This window comes from Epinephelus fuscoguttatus, linkage group LG13, assembly GCF_011397635.1.
Source record: "Epinephelus fuscoguttatus linkage group LG13, E.fuscoguttatus.final_Chr_v1".
Taxonomy (NCBI): Eukaryota; Metazoa; Chordata; class Actinopteri; order Perciformes; family Serranidae; genus Epinephelus; species Epinephelus fuscoguttatus.
Genome location: NC_064764.1, coordinates 37,707,308 through 37,723,506, shown reverse-complemented (window position 1 = coordinate 37,723,506; position 16,199 = coordinate 37,707,308). Strand labels below are relative to the sequence as shown.

Sequence of the window (16,199 nt, the reverse complement as noted above, 5' to 3'; positions counted from 1 at the left end):
TCACCTTAAACTAGAAATAAAACTGGATGTCCTCCACCGGCCTGACAGCTCCCGACACAGGGCCAAATGTCTCCTAACTAACCTTTTTAATATTCTCGTGTCACTGAAGATGTCCAGTAGGTGAAAAACATCCTCTTCTACGTTCTGCTATTTTGCCTTCACTTCCTCTTTTTTGTTTTCCTAGAAGTCAAAGTCAGTGTGAGTGTTTGAAACAAATGTCCGCTCAGCAGCGATGACCTGAGCTTTACAGCTGATGGAGAAAAGCCTCAGGAAATGTTCCCTTTTAGTGTCTCTGTCAGCCGCTCGGCCTGTCAAACACACTTCGTCTAACACCGCCAGTGTTAGCTGCTCAGCACTTTCCTCTCTAAAGGTTTCACCCTCACTTCCTCCCGTCAGACCGTTGTTCTTTGGTTCCTCTTTTCTCAACGTTCCTGCTCGCAGAAAACAAAACATTACACAATGTTCCGGGAGTTTTGTCTTTGCTGGCCGAGAAGTGAGGTGAAGGTCAGAAAGGGCTGACTGTCAGTGTTTTAGTTGCCTCCCTGCAGTTTCCTCCTGTACCCGAGGTGTTCTGGAAATGCTGACTCATGGTCCACAGTTATCAAGTTATAAAAGCTGCATTCACTCAGATGGCACGGCTTTACTGACCACACTGAAAATACAAATATGAATGTTTAACAGGAGGTCGACTGTCTGCTGATGTCAGGAAATATGTTCTATGTGTTCTTCTTAAAAATACATTTTGTTTTTTGGCTGCTTTATTGAAATTGTAGTGTTTATAACAGCTGTGACAAAAGGCTGTTTCTCTGTCTAATATTTTAAAAGTAATTATTTAACACTACGTAACTATAATTCCCTTTGTTGCATTTTGTCGTACGCTGTTGGCAAAACTGTTCCTTCAAGATGTACATGAACATAAAGACTTACTGCAGAAGTGTTTTTCATCACAACAAAACCGATCACACCACGAGGGCTGATATTTCTTAGTTTGTGCGGTTTCCTCTTTGGCTCAGGCGACGGTTTCTGCTCAGTGTTGCTTGACTGATTACAGGAACACGAGGAGGAAGTTTGTGTGTCGGGTGTTATGAAGTGTTGCATTGTGGGGAAACCAAAAACACTTCTGCATAGACATAATGTCAGAAATCAGCAGGCTCCTAAACTGGAAACATGAGTTGATGAATTGGTCGTTAAAGTCGCTTGTCGTGCAACAATGTCATAAAATCTCTCATTCCACATTTTCATTGTTTTAATATCAGAATAAATTCTTTATGTTATTAAGAAATTGCTTTGAGTAACATCACAAGTAAATGTTCTACCATAAAAGTTGCCGGTTGCTGTCGCTAGTCGTCACAATGAGTTAAATATTTTTCTCAGTCTATAGCTTCTGTTAGCGGCAGTAAAACATCCTTTCATTTCATAGTTATAGTTTATTGATGTATGAAAAACTAGCCATGGTATGAAAAGCGGTTACAACTCAACACTGAGTAAAGATGAAAACACACTGGTGGCATACACCGCTGCAATGTACAGCCCTACACTGGCGGCGGATAGGCGCGTGTCGGCGCTCCTGGATGTGTCCCCGTGCCACTTCACATCACTGTCCTATTTCCAGCCTTGTCACTACCAGAATTAAAAAGGCAGGAATATTAAAGGCATTTTCTCCCCCACTTGTTTTCTGCTTGTACACACCAGCTCCTGCAGCAGCTCTTTTTCTCTGCTCCAATAGCAGCTTGACTCCTCTCCTCATCATCGATGTATTAAGAGAGCTTGAAGTTGAGAATTTTTTGATGAAGAATGGATGAGGAGAGACTTGTTGTTGAGGTCAAGAAATACCCCGAGCTAAAAGACCCACAATCCCGTCATTATAAAGACAATGGCCAAAAAGATACTTCTGCGGGTGAGAAATCAAGTTTAATTAGGGGCTGTCTGCACGTGATTTGAAGCTAATGCAAAGGTGGAGGAAGTACAGATCATTTAGTGAAAGTAGTAATGACTTTGCGTGGTCGTCTGTTTACACGTGCTAGGGGAGACACTTGACGTGTTTTCAGCTTAAGAGAGATGGTTTGCTATTGACTAATCAATGGACTGCAGAGTTTCTAGCTCCACGTTTAGTACGGGATCAGTGTGATCGTTTAAATGATGCCATCCACAACTTTTTACAATGAAAACCGAAAAATAACCACTCTGATGTGCACCAAAGTGAACTGAACTGATCCGTACTGCTTGGTAGAAACGAGGCTAAACAGTCCGAACTCACACCGACACCAGAACCCTGTCATTAAACCTGTTAGTAACCATAAGGTACGTGGTGTGTGACTACACCCAACTCCATTCACATTCTAGGTATTAAAAGAAGTATTCTATTGGTATCGGCATCGGCGTTTAAGGGTACTGTTAACATCATTTTTTAAACAGTACCCAGCCCTAGTTGCAGCTCGTTCCACTAACATCAAGTATAGGAGACGTTGTTGGTTTCTAATTGTGATTCATACGTGACGGAAACAATTCATACACCACAAGTTCTCAGTACAAGCACTTCTGTCAATTCAAGAGAAGGGTGTGTTGAAAATTAACGGTAAAAAGCTTGTCAGAGTTTCTGTAAGTGAAACCACAGGTTGTGTTTTAAGGCTCAGCATCAGTTAAACAGATGTGATGGAGGTCAAAGGAGAGAGCTTCACGTTAATGACTCCTGGCTGTTTATCTTCAGACGAAGTGTCTCTTAGTCTGACGGAGGTTTTCAGTTTTTAGCAGCAGGAGGAGACGAGTCAGGTCTTGTTCTGAGAGAAGCTGCTTCTTCATCCTGCTGGCCAGAGTCCAGCAGCTGATGTTTGCCTGATGAAAATAAGCCCGAGTCTATTCAGAATATTTACCCACAATCCTCCTGGCCACTCAGATCAAAGTCTCAGGTTTCTCACAAGAGCTTCTTAAATGCACAACATTGATATTTGACAGTTTTATAATGTTATCCATGTGACAGTCGGCCTCAAAAAAAGATCTACAGATTTAAGATGTCTTTTTTTTTTTTAAATTGTAACCACTAGCTGATATGTTATCGTCCTTATCAACCAGCACTGGCTTGCAACTTCGTGTCAGTAACAAGATCAGAGTCCACAGACACGCTAGCAGCTCTGTGATGCTGCACTGAGGCTTTTTCTCACACTTAAAACTTCCCTTAAAACCACCCTTAAGTCTAGCATTGTTTGCACTGATGTTTCCCTGCTGGCAATCGTCCTCTTCTTCTTCTCTGTCTTTGTTGGTGCATTGCTGCATCTCACAGCAGTGAAAATAAGTGGTGTTTTCTTGATGAAATATAGAGTGTTGCAGTGAATGGATACGTCTGAGGAGTAAAGGAGGGAAGAGGTGTAGAAATAATGGCGGAAGAAGTAGAGAAATAACCAGAGCAATAACAATCAGACACGTTTTTTCCTTTTCTTCTTCGGAGGATTTAATATTTGAACATCCTCGCTGATCCCATCTTCTTCTTCTTCTCTTGCAGGATGAGGAGGCAGCTCTGCCGGTGCGTCACCAGTCCCGGGCCTGGTGCTGGTGCATGTGCCTGGGTCTTGCCCTCATGCTGTCTGGAGTGGTGGTTGGAGGAGCCTACCTGTACCGCTACTACATCCTGGAGGTGAGCTACCAGCCCCAGCGAGGGTGGGAAGGAGAGGTAAATTTAACAGTAATTGTATATGAAAGGATCAGTGAAGGCAGATTAGATTTGAGGCAGGACGACTTTCAGCTTTAATGTTTGCTTATCGTCAGGGGTTGACTTAGGCAGCCCACTTAGAAGTCCTCCAGAGACACGACATTACAAACTAGCAGACAAGGAAATAAAACCATGTATTAAATAAATAATTATAAACTAACTCATAGGGGTGGGGGAAATTTCCGATTCTTAGATGCATCGCGATTCGGACGTGGACGAATCTGAATCGATTCACAAACGTCCAAATTTCAATTATTTAAATCTGTTAATTAGAGAAATACAGAAGGTTCTAAATAATGCGGAACTAAGAAGCACGGTATGTGTCATCTCCGGGACACTTTGGGATGCGCGCCTGGAGTGGACACGCCGACATGCGCACAGAGGAAAACAAACATGGCTGACCGCCACCCACCTTGCCGTGAGATCCGAACAGCTCCTTCTAATTTTAAAACAGACGAGTGGAAACACTTCGGCTTCTACAACGTCAATGGCAGAAACGAACTGGACAAGAGCCACGTTATATGTAAGCTGTGTTGTTCTAAAATAAAATACTTTGGCAACACAACAAACATGAGAAGCCATCTAACTCGATTCCACCTGACGGAGGAGTCAGGGAGACGGCAGGCTGTTGTTGCTGCGGCTACTAGTGGTGCTACCGACCGGAGAACAATCGAGGAAGCAATTAGAAAGCTGCCACCCTCATCGGAAAAGGCGAAGCAAATTACGAAGGCCATCGCGGCATTTATTGCCAAGGATTTGTGTCCTTATTCCGTCGTGGAAAATCAGGGATTTCGAGCACTGCTGCATACACTGGAGCCCAGATACACCATCCCATCCCGACGCTATTTCACCGACACGGCCATCCCGACACTCTACAATCAGACCAAAACAGAAGTCATGGCCTCGCTGTTGAAGGCAGGCAGGTAGGAACGCAGTTACATGTGATGCATGGACGTCTGTCGCCACCGAATCATTTGTTACTCTAACTGCGCATTTTATCTTGTGATTTAATATACCTGTTGTTACCTTTGGTTCCGTACAACAAAGTTGTAACTTTCCAGTTTGCAATCATTTCCATTTATATGTTTGATAAAATATAATGGAAATGAATTCAACTGTTTCTTATTACAAATGCACTGTTTTTAAAAATTGCAAGTGTTGAATGCTTATTCAGTGAGACAAAAAGAAATGTGTGTTGTGAAAAAGTGCATCAATATACATAAATTAAAGATGCATCAATAATCGTTTTATAATGGAATCGTAGCCCCTGAATCGTAATCGTTATCGAATCGTGAGGTGCCCAAAGATTCCCACCCCTATTAGCTCATGACTTTCACAATAAAAAAGCATCTGATAATGTCAGTATTTGGGTTGTAGTTGTCGATCAAGTCCAAAAACAACATCACAAGTATGAAATGTGACACACTGGACATGTCGGAGCAGGTAAACTGCTGCGAGCTGCTTTTATGTCACATGCTGACTCCGCCTACCTCAGCAGGTTTTAAAGAGCAGAGATGTGAGTGATACACAGACCTGTCCTCCTCTCTGTATGGAGATTAATAACTGCAGCAAAGTGGAATCAGACAAAACAGAAACTAAACACAAAACACAGCCGTGAAAGTCGAGGTGATTTAAATCCTCATGCATAAAACACAACCATAAGTCTACAGACACAGGAGGCTCTAACACTCTGTTCACAGTCTGGTGTAAACATTTTCAGACTGGTTTGATATCAAGCCAAAGACAGGACCGGACTAGTGTAATGAATTTTACCAGGTGTCTCACTTGACTCAGCAGCCGCTCCTGAGGGGAACATAATGACATCATGTCCCAATAGAAAATTAGCGTCTGACTGTCATGTAGCATCACGTAACTTCAATGCACTTCTGTTTCTTCATGTTAACAAACCATGTAGGCCGGGGGTGTCCAAACTTTTTGGATTAGATCCTGGGAAAGTATCTGCGGGTCAGCTGCTTCTCGCATCAAATGGATTATAAAAAAAAATCATACACAATTCGACAAACACAGCTGTTTCATCATTCAGTGAAAAAGTATTCATCTTTCCACTGCTCCTCAAAGCAGCGGCCCTCGCTTTTGACTTTACGCTTCTCTGCTGTGGTCATGTCCGCCACCTAGCAGGAAATGTCTGCTGTTAGCTGACCTGTGCTTGTTTGTTTATGAAAACATTAGTTCTGCCTGTGTAGTTCCCACCTGGTGCATGTCGACAAACTGTATGATAGTCTTGCCATCCTGAGGTTAAGGGAAAAATGCAAAGTGAAATTGCTCAAGGGCGGTTTAAATGAGTCTGCTGGGTCATGATTGACAGCAGGCTCAGTGTGGACAGAGAGTGTCTGATGTGTGATGTGACACGATAGTCGAACACGTTAGGATGCCGTGTTAAGATGGATTTATATACAGCGCATATGTAGCTGCAGCTACAGAGAGAGTCCTGTCAAAAATGCCCAAATTTTTTCTTTAAAGGGCTTTTATATATCTATAGAGTTCTGCACCCCTGGATAAGGAGGAACAGAGGAAGGTAGACAAAGATAACGTGAATGCAACATGGATCCAGGAAGACGTCAAGAAACCTCCAGGTGCTGCGACCTCCTTTCTGCCGCAGACACACAATAGACAGACTCAAGGACATTCACATAAATGGGAGCAGAGATGAGGGCTGGGTCTATCTCCTGGAGGATGGAGACCCAGATATCACATTGAGACCACGCGTGCTGTGATTGGTCAGCTAGTGTTTCCCTCTACATGTTTCTGATCTCAGTTAAGATCGTTGAGGGTGAAGATGAAGAAAGACCACCATCATCATCACTCTCTGTTAATAAATAAACATAAACATAACAGTTGCATGTCGGGACTAACGTAAAAAATAACCAGATGTCAGTATCTGTTTCATCAAGTTAAACACTGACACATCATCCCATTGATACAAAACCCTGTAAATCCAGTTTAACCATGAACTAGTCCTGGTGACTAATTTGAAATCAGACTAACAGTGACCAGTGGCCACCTCAACACTTCTTATTCGTTATAGCTGTGTTTTTTATTCTACTTCCTGCGCTGTGAAAACTTGCATTAAACATTTTGTAACTTTGTTTCTAAGAGTTCTGTATTATTAAAGTTTATTATTATAATGTTTTACAGCGAGGAGCTCTGATTATTTTTTTTTAAAAAAGCAGAAATGTAATGTGTGACAAACAGGCCTTGTTACAGTTTACAGCACTCAACACATTCACATCTGCTGCACAGACTCAAACACTCACTCCTTCATTTGTGTTCTCCTCCTCTTCCTCTCTGCAGGAGGGTCAGGTGTTTGTGTGTGGTGTGAACTACCGTGAGGAAGACTTCATGATCCAGGAGGAAGACGAGGTATGAAGCTGTTCAACACATCAGCTCTGTTTCTCTTTCTGCTGCTTATCAGGAAGTGTTTTATTAATCATTACAGACTGGGTCACTGATTGATTTCTGAGTTAATGACTTCAGGCTGAGCTCACAGTAGAGTCATCTGTATCTGTGTTTACACACACACACACACACACACACAGACTCCACATGTTTTTATTAGTTTTAACTTCAAATCACGTTCACTTTACGTTTTAGTCGACTATTTTCAGACAGACAGGTGGAGATTTTATTTATTATATTTTTCATTATTTCTGTTTCATTACCACACCATATTAATATGGAGGATTAAAAATGACTTTAATACAAATAAATGAATAAATACAAGAATAAATAAAGAAATGCATTGATTAAAAAAAATAAATAAATACATGTTGAAATATGTAAATAAATGCAATAATCCATGAGTAAATAAAATGAATAAAAAATAAAATAATAAAAATAGATAAATATGTAAATAAATAATTTAAGGCATTAAGAAATGCATAGATAAAAGTATGTATTTTAAAAGTACATAAAGAAAAATCTGAAATTTATTTACACATTTTTGTATAATTACATTTATTTCTGAATCTCTGTGTCTGTATGTTCACATTTATTTATTTATTTATTAATTTATACATTTATTTTCTTATTAAATGATACACATTTTTTTTCTCCATTTTTTACATTCTGTTCACACTTTTGACAAATGTGATAAGATTTTTTTTTAATTGCGCTGTAATTATTTGCTGATTAATCAGTTACAAAAAAACTGACAGAAAATAAATCCGCAGCTTTTTTGATAATTGACTGATTAAGTCAATTTTCAACATTTGATGTTCACTTGAGAATTCTTTTAGTTTTTATTTACTTACATTATAGAACATTAAATATATCTTTTTAACTGTTGGGCAAAACAAACATTTGAAGACGTCTCGTTGTAGACACATTTCTGTTGAACGATTGTGTCAGTGCTAATCTCGATGACAAATTGTTTCCTTTGACTGCGTCACAATAAAAGCTGTCCTGTTTTTGTCCAGTAGAAGCAGGAAGTGTTGTGTTAGCATTAACGGTATCTTAATCTGGCTCTAATACATCTGTGAACAGTAAACTGTGAGTCTTATATCAATCAGATTAAATTATAAACAGTAACTCTGGTTTACAGTCTGCAGTGTTTCCTGTCAGTCTTTAATGGTGGTTTGAATCCAACACAGAATTAATTACATATAATTAATTTAAGTCCATTTAATGGCTCTTGCTGTAGAAATACACTGAGTTCAGACTGTGGAATAACAAAGGAAATAAGTGACCAAATAACTGTCAGTGTGACTAGTTCTGTTACTGGTTAATGAACTGGCTGAACTGGTTTGTAGTTGGAGGTGGAGCTGCCAAACCAGTTCCAGCTGCGGCAGCTGGAGGAGAGGATCAGGGTGCTGGAGAGGGAGCAGGTGGAGCTCATCAACGTCCCTGTGCCCGAGTTCGGAGACGGAGACCCAGCAGACATCGTCCACGACTTCCAGCGGGTGAGACAGATCCCCGGCTGCTTCCTGTGTGAATCACTAACGACTTTGATGATAAATAGATAATTATCATTTCTGTTGATTGTGACTTGTTTATCATCAGCAGTAAATTATAGTCACATAAATACATCTTATTAAACATAGATTAGAGGGAAAGATTCAAGTTAAATTCCAAAGACTTATATTGCAAAGTCTCATAGAAAACACGGCATTCAAATGACAACTTCCTGTGGATTTTCACATTAAAAGCTTAACATTAACAGGCAGACTGGAAGACTAAAATGTAAAGGAGTCAACTGGAAGTGTTCATTCACAGTAGATTGAAAATTATCAGCAAAATAAATGAAAGGTGAAAGAACAGGAACTGATTTATCAACACAAATAAACATGGAGGAAGGGACCAGTTGTCACTTACTGGGAAGAAGGGGAAATGAAAAATAAAAAGTGTGTCTCTAATAGAGGCCTGCTCCAAACAAAGGCCTGGTTCTTTCCGACTTTTAGGTTGGTAGGGGCAGAATTTGTGAAACAGGTTTATTACTTGTTTTAAAAAAGGAAATTACAGCTGTGTAGATGTTAGTTTTGTTGGTCTATAAATGTTTGTCGTGTGTCTCAGAGGTTGACCGCCTACCTGGATCTGAGTCTGAACAAGTGCTACGTCATCCCACTCAACACCTCCATCGTCATGCCTCCCAGAGACTTTTTGGAGCTGCTCGTCAACGTCAAGGTAAACCACTGTAGTTTCACCTTAATCTAGACGTCAACGGCAATCCTTCATTTAATTAAGGATTATTACATTATATATTTAATAATAACTATATATTTTGAGAAATAAGCAAGTTAAATGAGACACTTGCACAGAGCCAAGTGTTTCTACTCTTCATGCTGAAGTGGCTGTAGCTTCATATTTGTGGTTTTAATCTTCTCATCTAACTCTCTCCAAGACATTAGATAAGCATACTTCTCAAACTGAGTGTTTCTTTATAAAATAGAAAGTAGACATCAAAGCTGGCACCAAAATAAATCTGTTAAACCCGCCGAGCAGTTTGTTTTTAAACTGATTTTCACAGACGTTTTGATGGATGAGAGACACAGTTGATGTCAGTTTACAGTAAACTCCACTAACGACATTAAAAACTGTAAGAACCAGTTCCTAAAAACAAAACTGGTAAAACCAGCAAATTAGAACAAGGGTGCAACTTCACTGATGTTATTTCACATACTAAAAATAAGGTTTGCACTGAGCCCTGGGGAGTCTGAATGAGGCAGCTTTAACTCTATCAGTGGTGATCATGTATTCATCCCTATCATCTGTCCTCTCTCTGCGCAGGCCGGCACCTACCTGCCTCAGTCTTACCTGCTCCATGAGGAGATGGTTGTGACAGAGCGTCTGCAGCATGTCGACCAGCTCGGCTACTTCATCTACAACCTCTGCCGCGGCAAAGACACCTACAAGCTGCAGCGCAGAGACAGGATTCTGGGTAGGAACAGGAAGTCACTCAGGCCTCTATTTATGCTTATTAGAAGAGCTCTTTTACATTTAAGGTCATAGATGTGTCTCTGACAAGAAATAGATGAAGTTACTGTGAGTTAAACAGCGGCTGAAAACACTAAAGGCCCAGCTCACACCTGTGTTTAAACCAGTTAAACCAGGTCATATAATGGATGGTTCACACACACTTAGGAGACAGGAGTTAAATTAACTGTGTGAACTTATTGTCCCGTTAGCAGTTTGCTTCAGGCTGCACGTCAGCTAACGTTCCCTTGTGTCGTTCAGAGATCTTTCAGTGTGTGTTTCTGTTATACTCGTACAGATCAGAGGGTGTAATGTTCATATACACAAAGCAGTGCCACGTTTAGCAAACCACAGTGTTAAGTAAACATAGAGGAAATCAGGAAACAGAAATAGTTTCAGCCCAGGGACAGAGTAAACAAACCTGAAAGGATTTCAGTTTATCCACCTAACAATGGATGAAACATGGGTGACAGTTTGGAGTGCCTTAAACAGGAATGTAGTTCCCTGTGTAACAGTACACAAGAGTCATGGTTAGGTGCCAGTTTGGTACCGCAAAAAAAATATTCATGAGGATCCATTTGTTTTGATTTATTGTGAAAAGACAGTTTAAACAAGTTAGGACTTGGTGATATAAAGACTGTACGATATATCGATATATTTTCAAGCAAGATTTAGACCACTCTGTTTATACTGATATAGGGTCATGCTGGGTTACATCACACATACCAGTGTGCATCTCACCTCTCTCATACCCTCCTCACAGCTCCGCCCCACTCACTCACTCACGGTTTCTCCTTCAACACTCAGAGAGACACAGAGCAGCTGACCTCAGTCTATATGTTGCACGCACTACTGTAATCAGTCTGTGAGATGTGTGAAATGAGCGCAGTACAGCGCTGCGCTGCATGTGTGGGAAACAGAGCTGCTTGATTGTGTCAGCTGAGCGTTTGTTTGCTAGCTGTTCTTGTTAGTAGTTGTAGTGTGACAGTGTGACATTGAGACAGCGCCTGGATGCAGGTGACAGATCTGTTTAAAAAATGCAGCGCAGACACAGATGTTTCTTATACAACAGAAATAAGATTTAGGCCCCATTAATAATAGATGTAGATCATTTTCCAGCAACAGATTCATTTGAAACACCACAGGAAATTACCTTTTAAGGCCCTGATCACACAGCAAGTGTTTTGCAGGTTGCAAAAAAATAAAAAACAGACAGGCAGAGGGTACTTGTCAGTAATTAGTTTGTTGGTCACAGATAAACAGAGATCTGTGTGGGTACATGAGACCCTAAAAAAGAGGCTGGATCATGGGGAGTACCGCCAGTTGGTCCAGGAGCTTCTCCTCCATGATGGCTGTTTCCAGGAATATTTTAGGATGAGTCAGGGGCAGCTTGACAACCACTACCACCAGTTTCTCCTCCATTGTTGACCAACTGTAACCTGTAAACTTGTTGTCGTGACCACCACAGAAGGCCCGCCTCTCAAACCATCTCACTGGACAACGGGGAAAAAAAGATGACGTGGGGCGCTCCTCTGTTCTGAGTTGAACGTTTTTTCAACTTGAGAAGTTCAAAGCGCTGAAACACTTTCTGTGTGATCAGGGCCTAACTCCACCCACAAAGATTTTTATTGTCTCAAACCTACTTCATACGTTCATACTCATGTTATAGTTTAGTGTCCTGTGCTGCAAACCTTTCAACCTCTGAAGCTCCAGTGCTGCGTGCAAAAAGTTAACGCACAGCCCTGCTATTGATTTTATATTATGTTTGATTTCCATGTTGTGCAGCTGTATCTCAGTCTCAAATGTGGCTTTGACTTGACTCTGAACATGTCACCCATTTCATAGAAAATACAGAGATATATATTGTGTATCGCCGTTCAGCCTGAAAATACAGAGAGAGGATTTTTGTCCATATCACCCAGCTCTAGAACATGTGTCAAAGACAGGCACAATCCTCCTGCTTGAGACTGAGGGGACATTTTGTCCACTGATAAACTGTTTTTATTTTAGAAGTCAGGAACATTTCAAACACTTTTCTATTACACTGTAGATACAACAAAGTCATGGAATAAGTAAACATTAGGTTGTGTTTACTGCCTCGACTCAGCGCATTAACCCCCTCTTCTTGTCTTACAGGTATGCAGAAGCGCGAAGCTCTGAACTGCCACAAGATTCGTCACTTTGAGAGCAACGTTGTGGTGGAAACTCTGATCTGTGAGCTTTAAGAGACCTCGTCGCCTCACTTTAACTGCTCTTAAAGTCACTGGCGTGCAGTGAGATCTGTGTTTTAATCATCACCTGTCTTTTTTCTTTACTTCAGGTAGTCTGAGTGAGTGAGAGGAGTGAAATGTGAAGCTGTTTGCTAAAATATTCTTTTGATTGTGATAAAAACAAAAGAGAGAGTTGTGTATTTTTCCACTTTTCTGTTCGGGGATCTTCTTGGAATCTTTTCATAAAATAACTAGTTAAAAGTCAGCTGAGTTAAAAATAGTAAATTATTTTAATCAAATAACTGCAATTATAGCACGAACGTATATTTTAATAGACGGGGTAAAATATAGTTTACCTTTCTTTCAGTTCAAACATTATAAGACTTCAAGAGAAACTTTTGTACCACTCATCCTGATCAGTCCAGGGAGACGTTTTTTGTTTTTTGTATTTTGTCTGCTGTAGCTATTAATACACTGCACCTGTTCTTTCTTAACTGGAAAATGATCTTAAAATAAGCGTGTGGACACGTGCGCCTCCCGTGTAGCTTTAAAAATAACTTTGTATTAAAGACAAGAGTGAAATTCCCAGAGGAGAGTTCAGACACACACTTATGTTAAAATCTTTTTCTCGAGGGTTGTCTGTCTTTTTTGAATGTGTAATTTTTTTGGATAACTCTTCCTGTTGTACTAATTTGTGTATATAATCTCTTTAAAGATATGAACAGACCAACACAATAAACGAAATGGAAAAAACAAACACGCTGCTGTTGTGTGTTTTTATTAAAGTGCTTTTTAAGCTGCTTGTGTGCCTCTTCAGAATACGCTGAGCCCAGGCCAACATTCACACCCACTTCCTGCAGCGATCAGGTGAGAAAAGAGGCAGGGTTTGAACCTCCCTCTCATCTCTTCAGACATATCTCACACTACTTTTCTGTTTAAGCATGAAGTGGGATTTGTACCTCTGCATAGAATCAACATAGAATCTACAATGTAAGCTCTGCAGAGCCTATGTCGTAGATTGATGTGTAACTCCCCAGAAATGTAACTACACAGTGCAGCAACGCAGACTTCCTGTATCTTTGTAAACGTAAAACCATTTCCCTCAGCCCCACAAAAAATAATTTTGTTGTGTGTGATTTACTCTGGCTTCATATGAGAGGAGGAAAGTCTGCTAGCCACTATGCTAATTTAATCAATGGGAAACATCACAGGCTTGCGTTAATAATGTTAGCATGTTGTATTTCTGGGGAAAACCATGCACTTTTATGCTGTTACTTTGACTACATGAAGCTGATAATACTTGTGTACTTTTACTGCCCCACAAAATAACATTTTAAATCAAGTGTGATTTATTCTGGCTTCATAAGAGTAGAGGACAGTCTGCTAGCCACTATGCTAATTTATTCAATGGGAAACGTCATAGGCTTATGCTAATAACATTAGCATGTTGTATTTCTGGGGAGAACCTTTGTGATTTTATCGCTGATAATTTCACTGACTACTTGAAGCTGATAATATTTGTGTACTTTTTCTGCCCCACGAAACAACATTTTTAACTCTTGTGTGTGATTTATTCTGGCTTCATATGAGTAGAGAAAGGTATGCTACCCACTATGCTAACTTATTTATTGGGAACCATCATAGGCTTGTGCTAATAACATTAGCATGATGTATATCTGAGGAAAACGTGTACTTTTACTGCTGATACTTGAACTAACTACTTGAAACTGACAATACTTGTGTACTTTTACTGCCCCACAAAATAACTTTTAAGGTCTTGTGTGTGATTTATCCTGGCTTCATATGACGAGAGGAAAGTCTGCTAGCCACTATGCTAATTTATTCAACATGAAACATCATAGGCTTATGACAATAATGTTAGCATGTGATGTATTTGGGGAAATCGTGTACTTTTTCTGCTGAACCTTCGACTACGAGAAGCAGAGAATACTTGTGTACTGTATTAGAAATCTTAAAAAAATACTGTTACTTTTAATGGAGTATTTTCCACATTGTGGTTCTGGTACTTTTACCTAAGTAAAAGATCTGTGTATTTCTTCCACAAGTGATTAGTCCACAGTATTTGTAGTATTTTCATAAACTTTGATTGTTACAGTTGTAATTGTGTATTCGTACAGTGTTTGCGGTATAATCATGAAGGACGTGTAGTATTGTTGTGTATTTGTACATTGTAGTACTGTTGTGTAATTGTACACAGTGCTGCTGTGTCATCATGTGACAGTGTGTCTGCAGCCGTCGCCTCAGATCAGACTGACCTCAGATCAGCTGTCACGGCGGGAGCTCGGCCTGCGTGTCATCTGATCACAGTGGAAATTTGTCCTTGATTAAAGCACTAATCAGAGGGACCTTGCCCAGGGGGATGATGGGAAATGGGCCAGGTGGTTGGCGGTGGCGTGGTGTCACCTTGAAGGATCAGACAGAAGGTTGTTCAAAGAGCTCATATGATGTAAGTACACAGTAACTGCTGCAGCACTGCAGCTCCTCACAGCATCAACTCTTTAATGACATTTATTCTACGGCTGCTGTTTGGTTTCTCTGCAGATTCAGATTTTCATCCAAAACATCAATATCTTATCAAATATGACACATTGTCCTTTAAATTTTAAAATTTGTTTGTGCTAAGTATTTTTCTTTGTAATGATGAAATAGGTACTTACAGTTGAACTAAGATGCCTGTGACTACATACAGATGTTCGTGGTCTCCAGAGGATGAATCTGACTGACTTTGGTGATTCTCAGTTTTCCTGTCGCGCCACCAGCAGGTCTTTATTATCCATCTATCAACGAATCTAACAAATGTGTCTACTTGATTTAGCCTCACAAAATTTAGTTCAGACATTCGTGGGTTTTTTTTTTATGCCTCCATGCTAGCCATCACCAGAGGCATTATGGTTTCAGGTTGTCCATCCACATTCGTCCTTCCATCCCATCCATGTGAACGTGGTATCACAAGAACGCCTTAAGGGAATTTCTTCAGATTTGGCACAAATGTTCACTTGGACTCAACATTCAACTCACTGGATTTCAGTGGTCAGAGGTCAAGGTCGCTGTGACCTTGCATCTGTCTTATTCTCATGAACACAATATCTAAAGGAAGCCTTGAGGGAGTATCTTGAGATTTGGCACAAACAGTCACTTGGACTTGAGGATGAACTGATTGGATTTTGGTGGTCAGAGGTCAAGGTCGCTGTGACCTTGCATCTGTCTCATTCTCGTGAACGCAATATCTCAAGAATGCCTTAAGGGAATTTCTTAATATTAGGAACAAATGTTCACTTGGATTTAAGATGAACTGATTGGATTTTGGTAGTCAAAGGTCAAGGTCACTGTGACCTTGCATCCATCTCATTTTCATGAACGTGATATCTCAAGAACACCGTCAAGGAACTTCTTCAAATTTGGCACAACTGCACTTGGACTCTTGGACTTGGATGAACTGATCAGATTTTGGTGGATCGGACACTGACCTTGACCGTCATTCTTGCAAATGTGATATCTCAAGAACACCTTAAAGCAGTGGTTCTCAACTCATACAGCCACAGGGTCCAGATTTCTTTTTAGTCATCAGTTCAAGTTCCACACAGTTTAATATATTCAGTATCGTGCTTATGTTTGGGCATGTCGTCGAGCTAGTTTGCTGTCTCTGTCGGGGAGCTGTCCATTCGTCACTAACTCTACAGCATATCCAAAAGCTCAACTTCACTGTGACATCATAATGTTCTGCAGAAACTCTTCTCTGCCCATTACTCAGCGTCATATCTCAGGAACAGAAAGGGAGACATTTGGTCAGATACTGAATTGGTGCAACTGTGCTGATTGTATAGATCTTCTGTGTG

The 16,199-nt window shown here is 40.4% G+C and overlaps 1 protein-coding gene across 2 annotated transcripts in view; it reads left to right on the top strand.

Annotated features, from left to right (window-relative positions):
• The window catches only part of LOC125899617 (integral membrane protein 2B-like), a 29,223-nt gene extending 16,124 nt beyond the window's left edge, over positions 1 to 13,099 (top strand). Inside the window, exons 2-7 of one of the 2 annotated variants that reach the window (XM_049594054.1) lie at positions 3,497 to 3,628; positions 7,016 to 7,084; positions 8,473 to 8,622; positions 9,233 to 9,343; positions 9,947 to 10,097; positions 12,269 to 13,099. In XM_049594054.1, the coding sequence (XP_049450011.1) occupies positions 3,497 to 3,628; positions 7,016 to 7,084; positions 8,473 to 8,622; positions 9,233 to 9,343; positions 9,947 to 10,097; positions 12,269 to 12,357 (702 nt within the window). In that variant the 3' untranslated portion in view covers positions 12,358 to 13,099. Of the gene's footprint in view, positions 1 to 3,496; positions 3,665 to 7,015; positions 7,085 to 8,472; positions 8,623 to 9,232; positions 9,344 to 9,946; positions 10,098 to 12,268 lie in introns of both variants that reach the window. The other variant, XM_049594053.1, reaches the window with a different exon arrangement.
• The last annotated feature ends 3,100 nt before the right edge of the window (positions 13,100 to 16,199 follow it).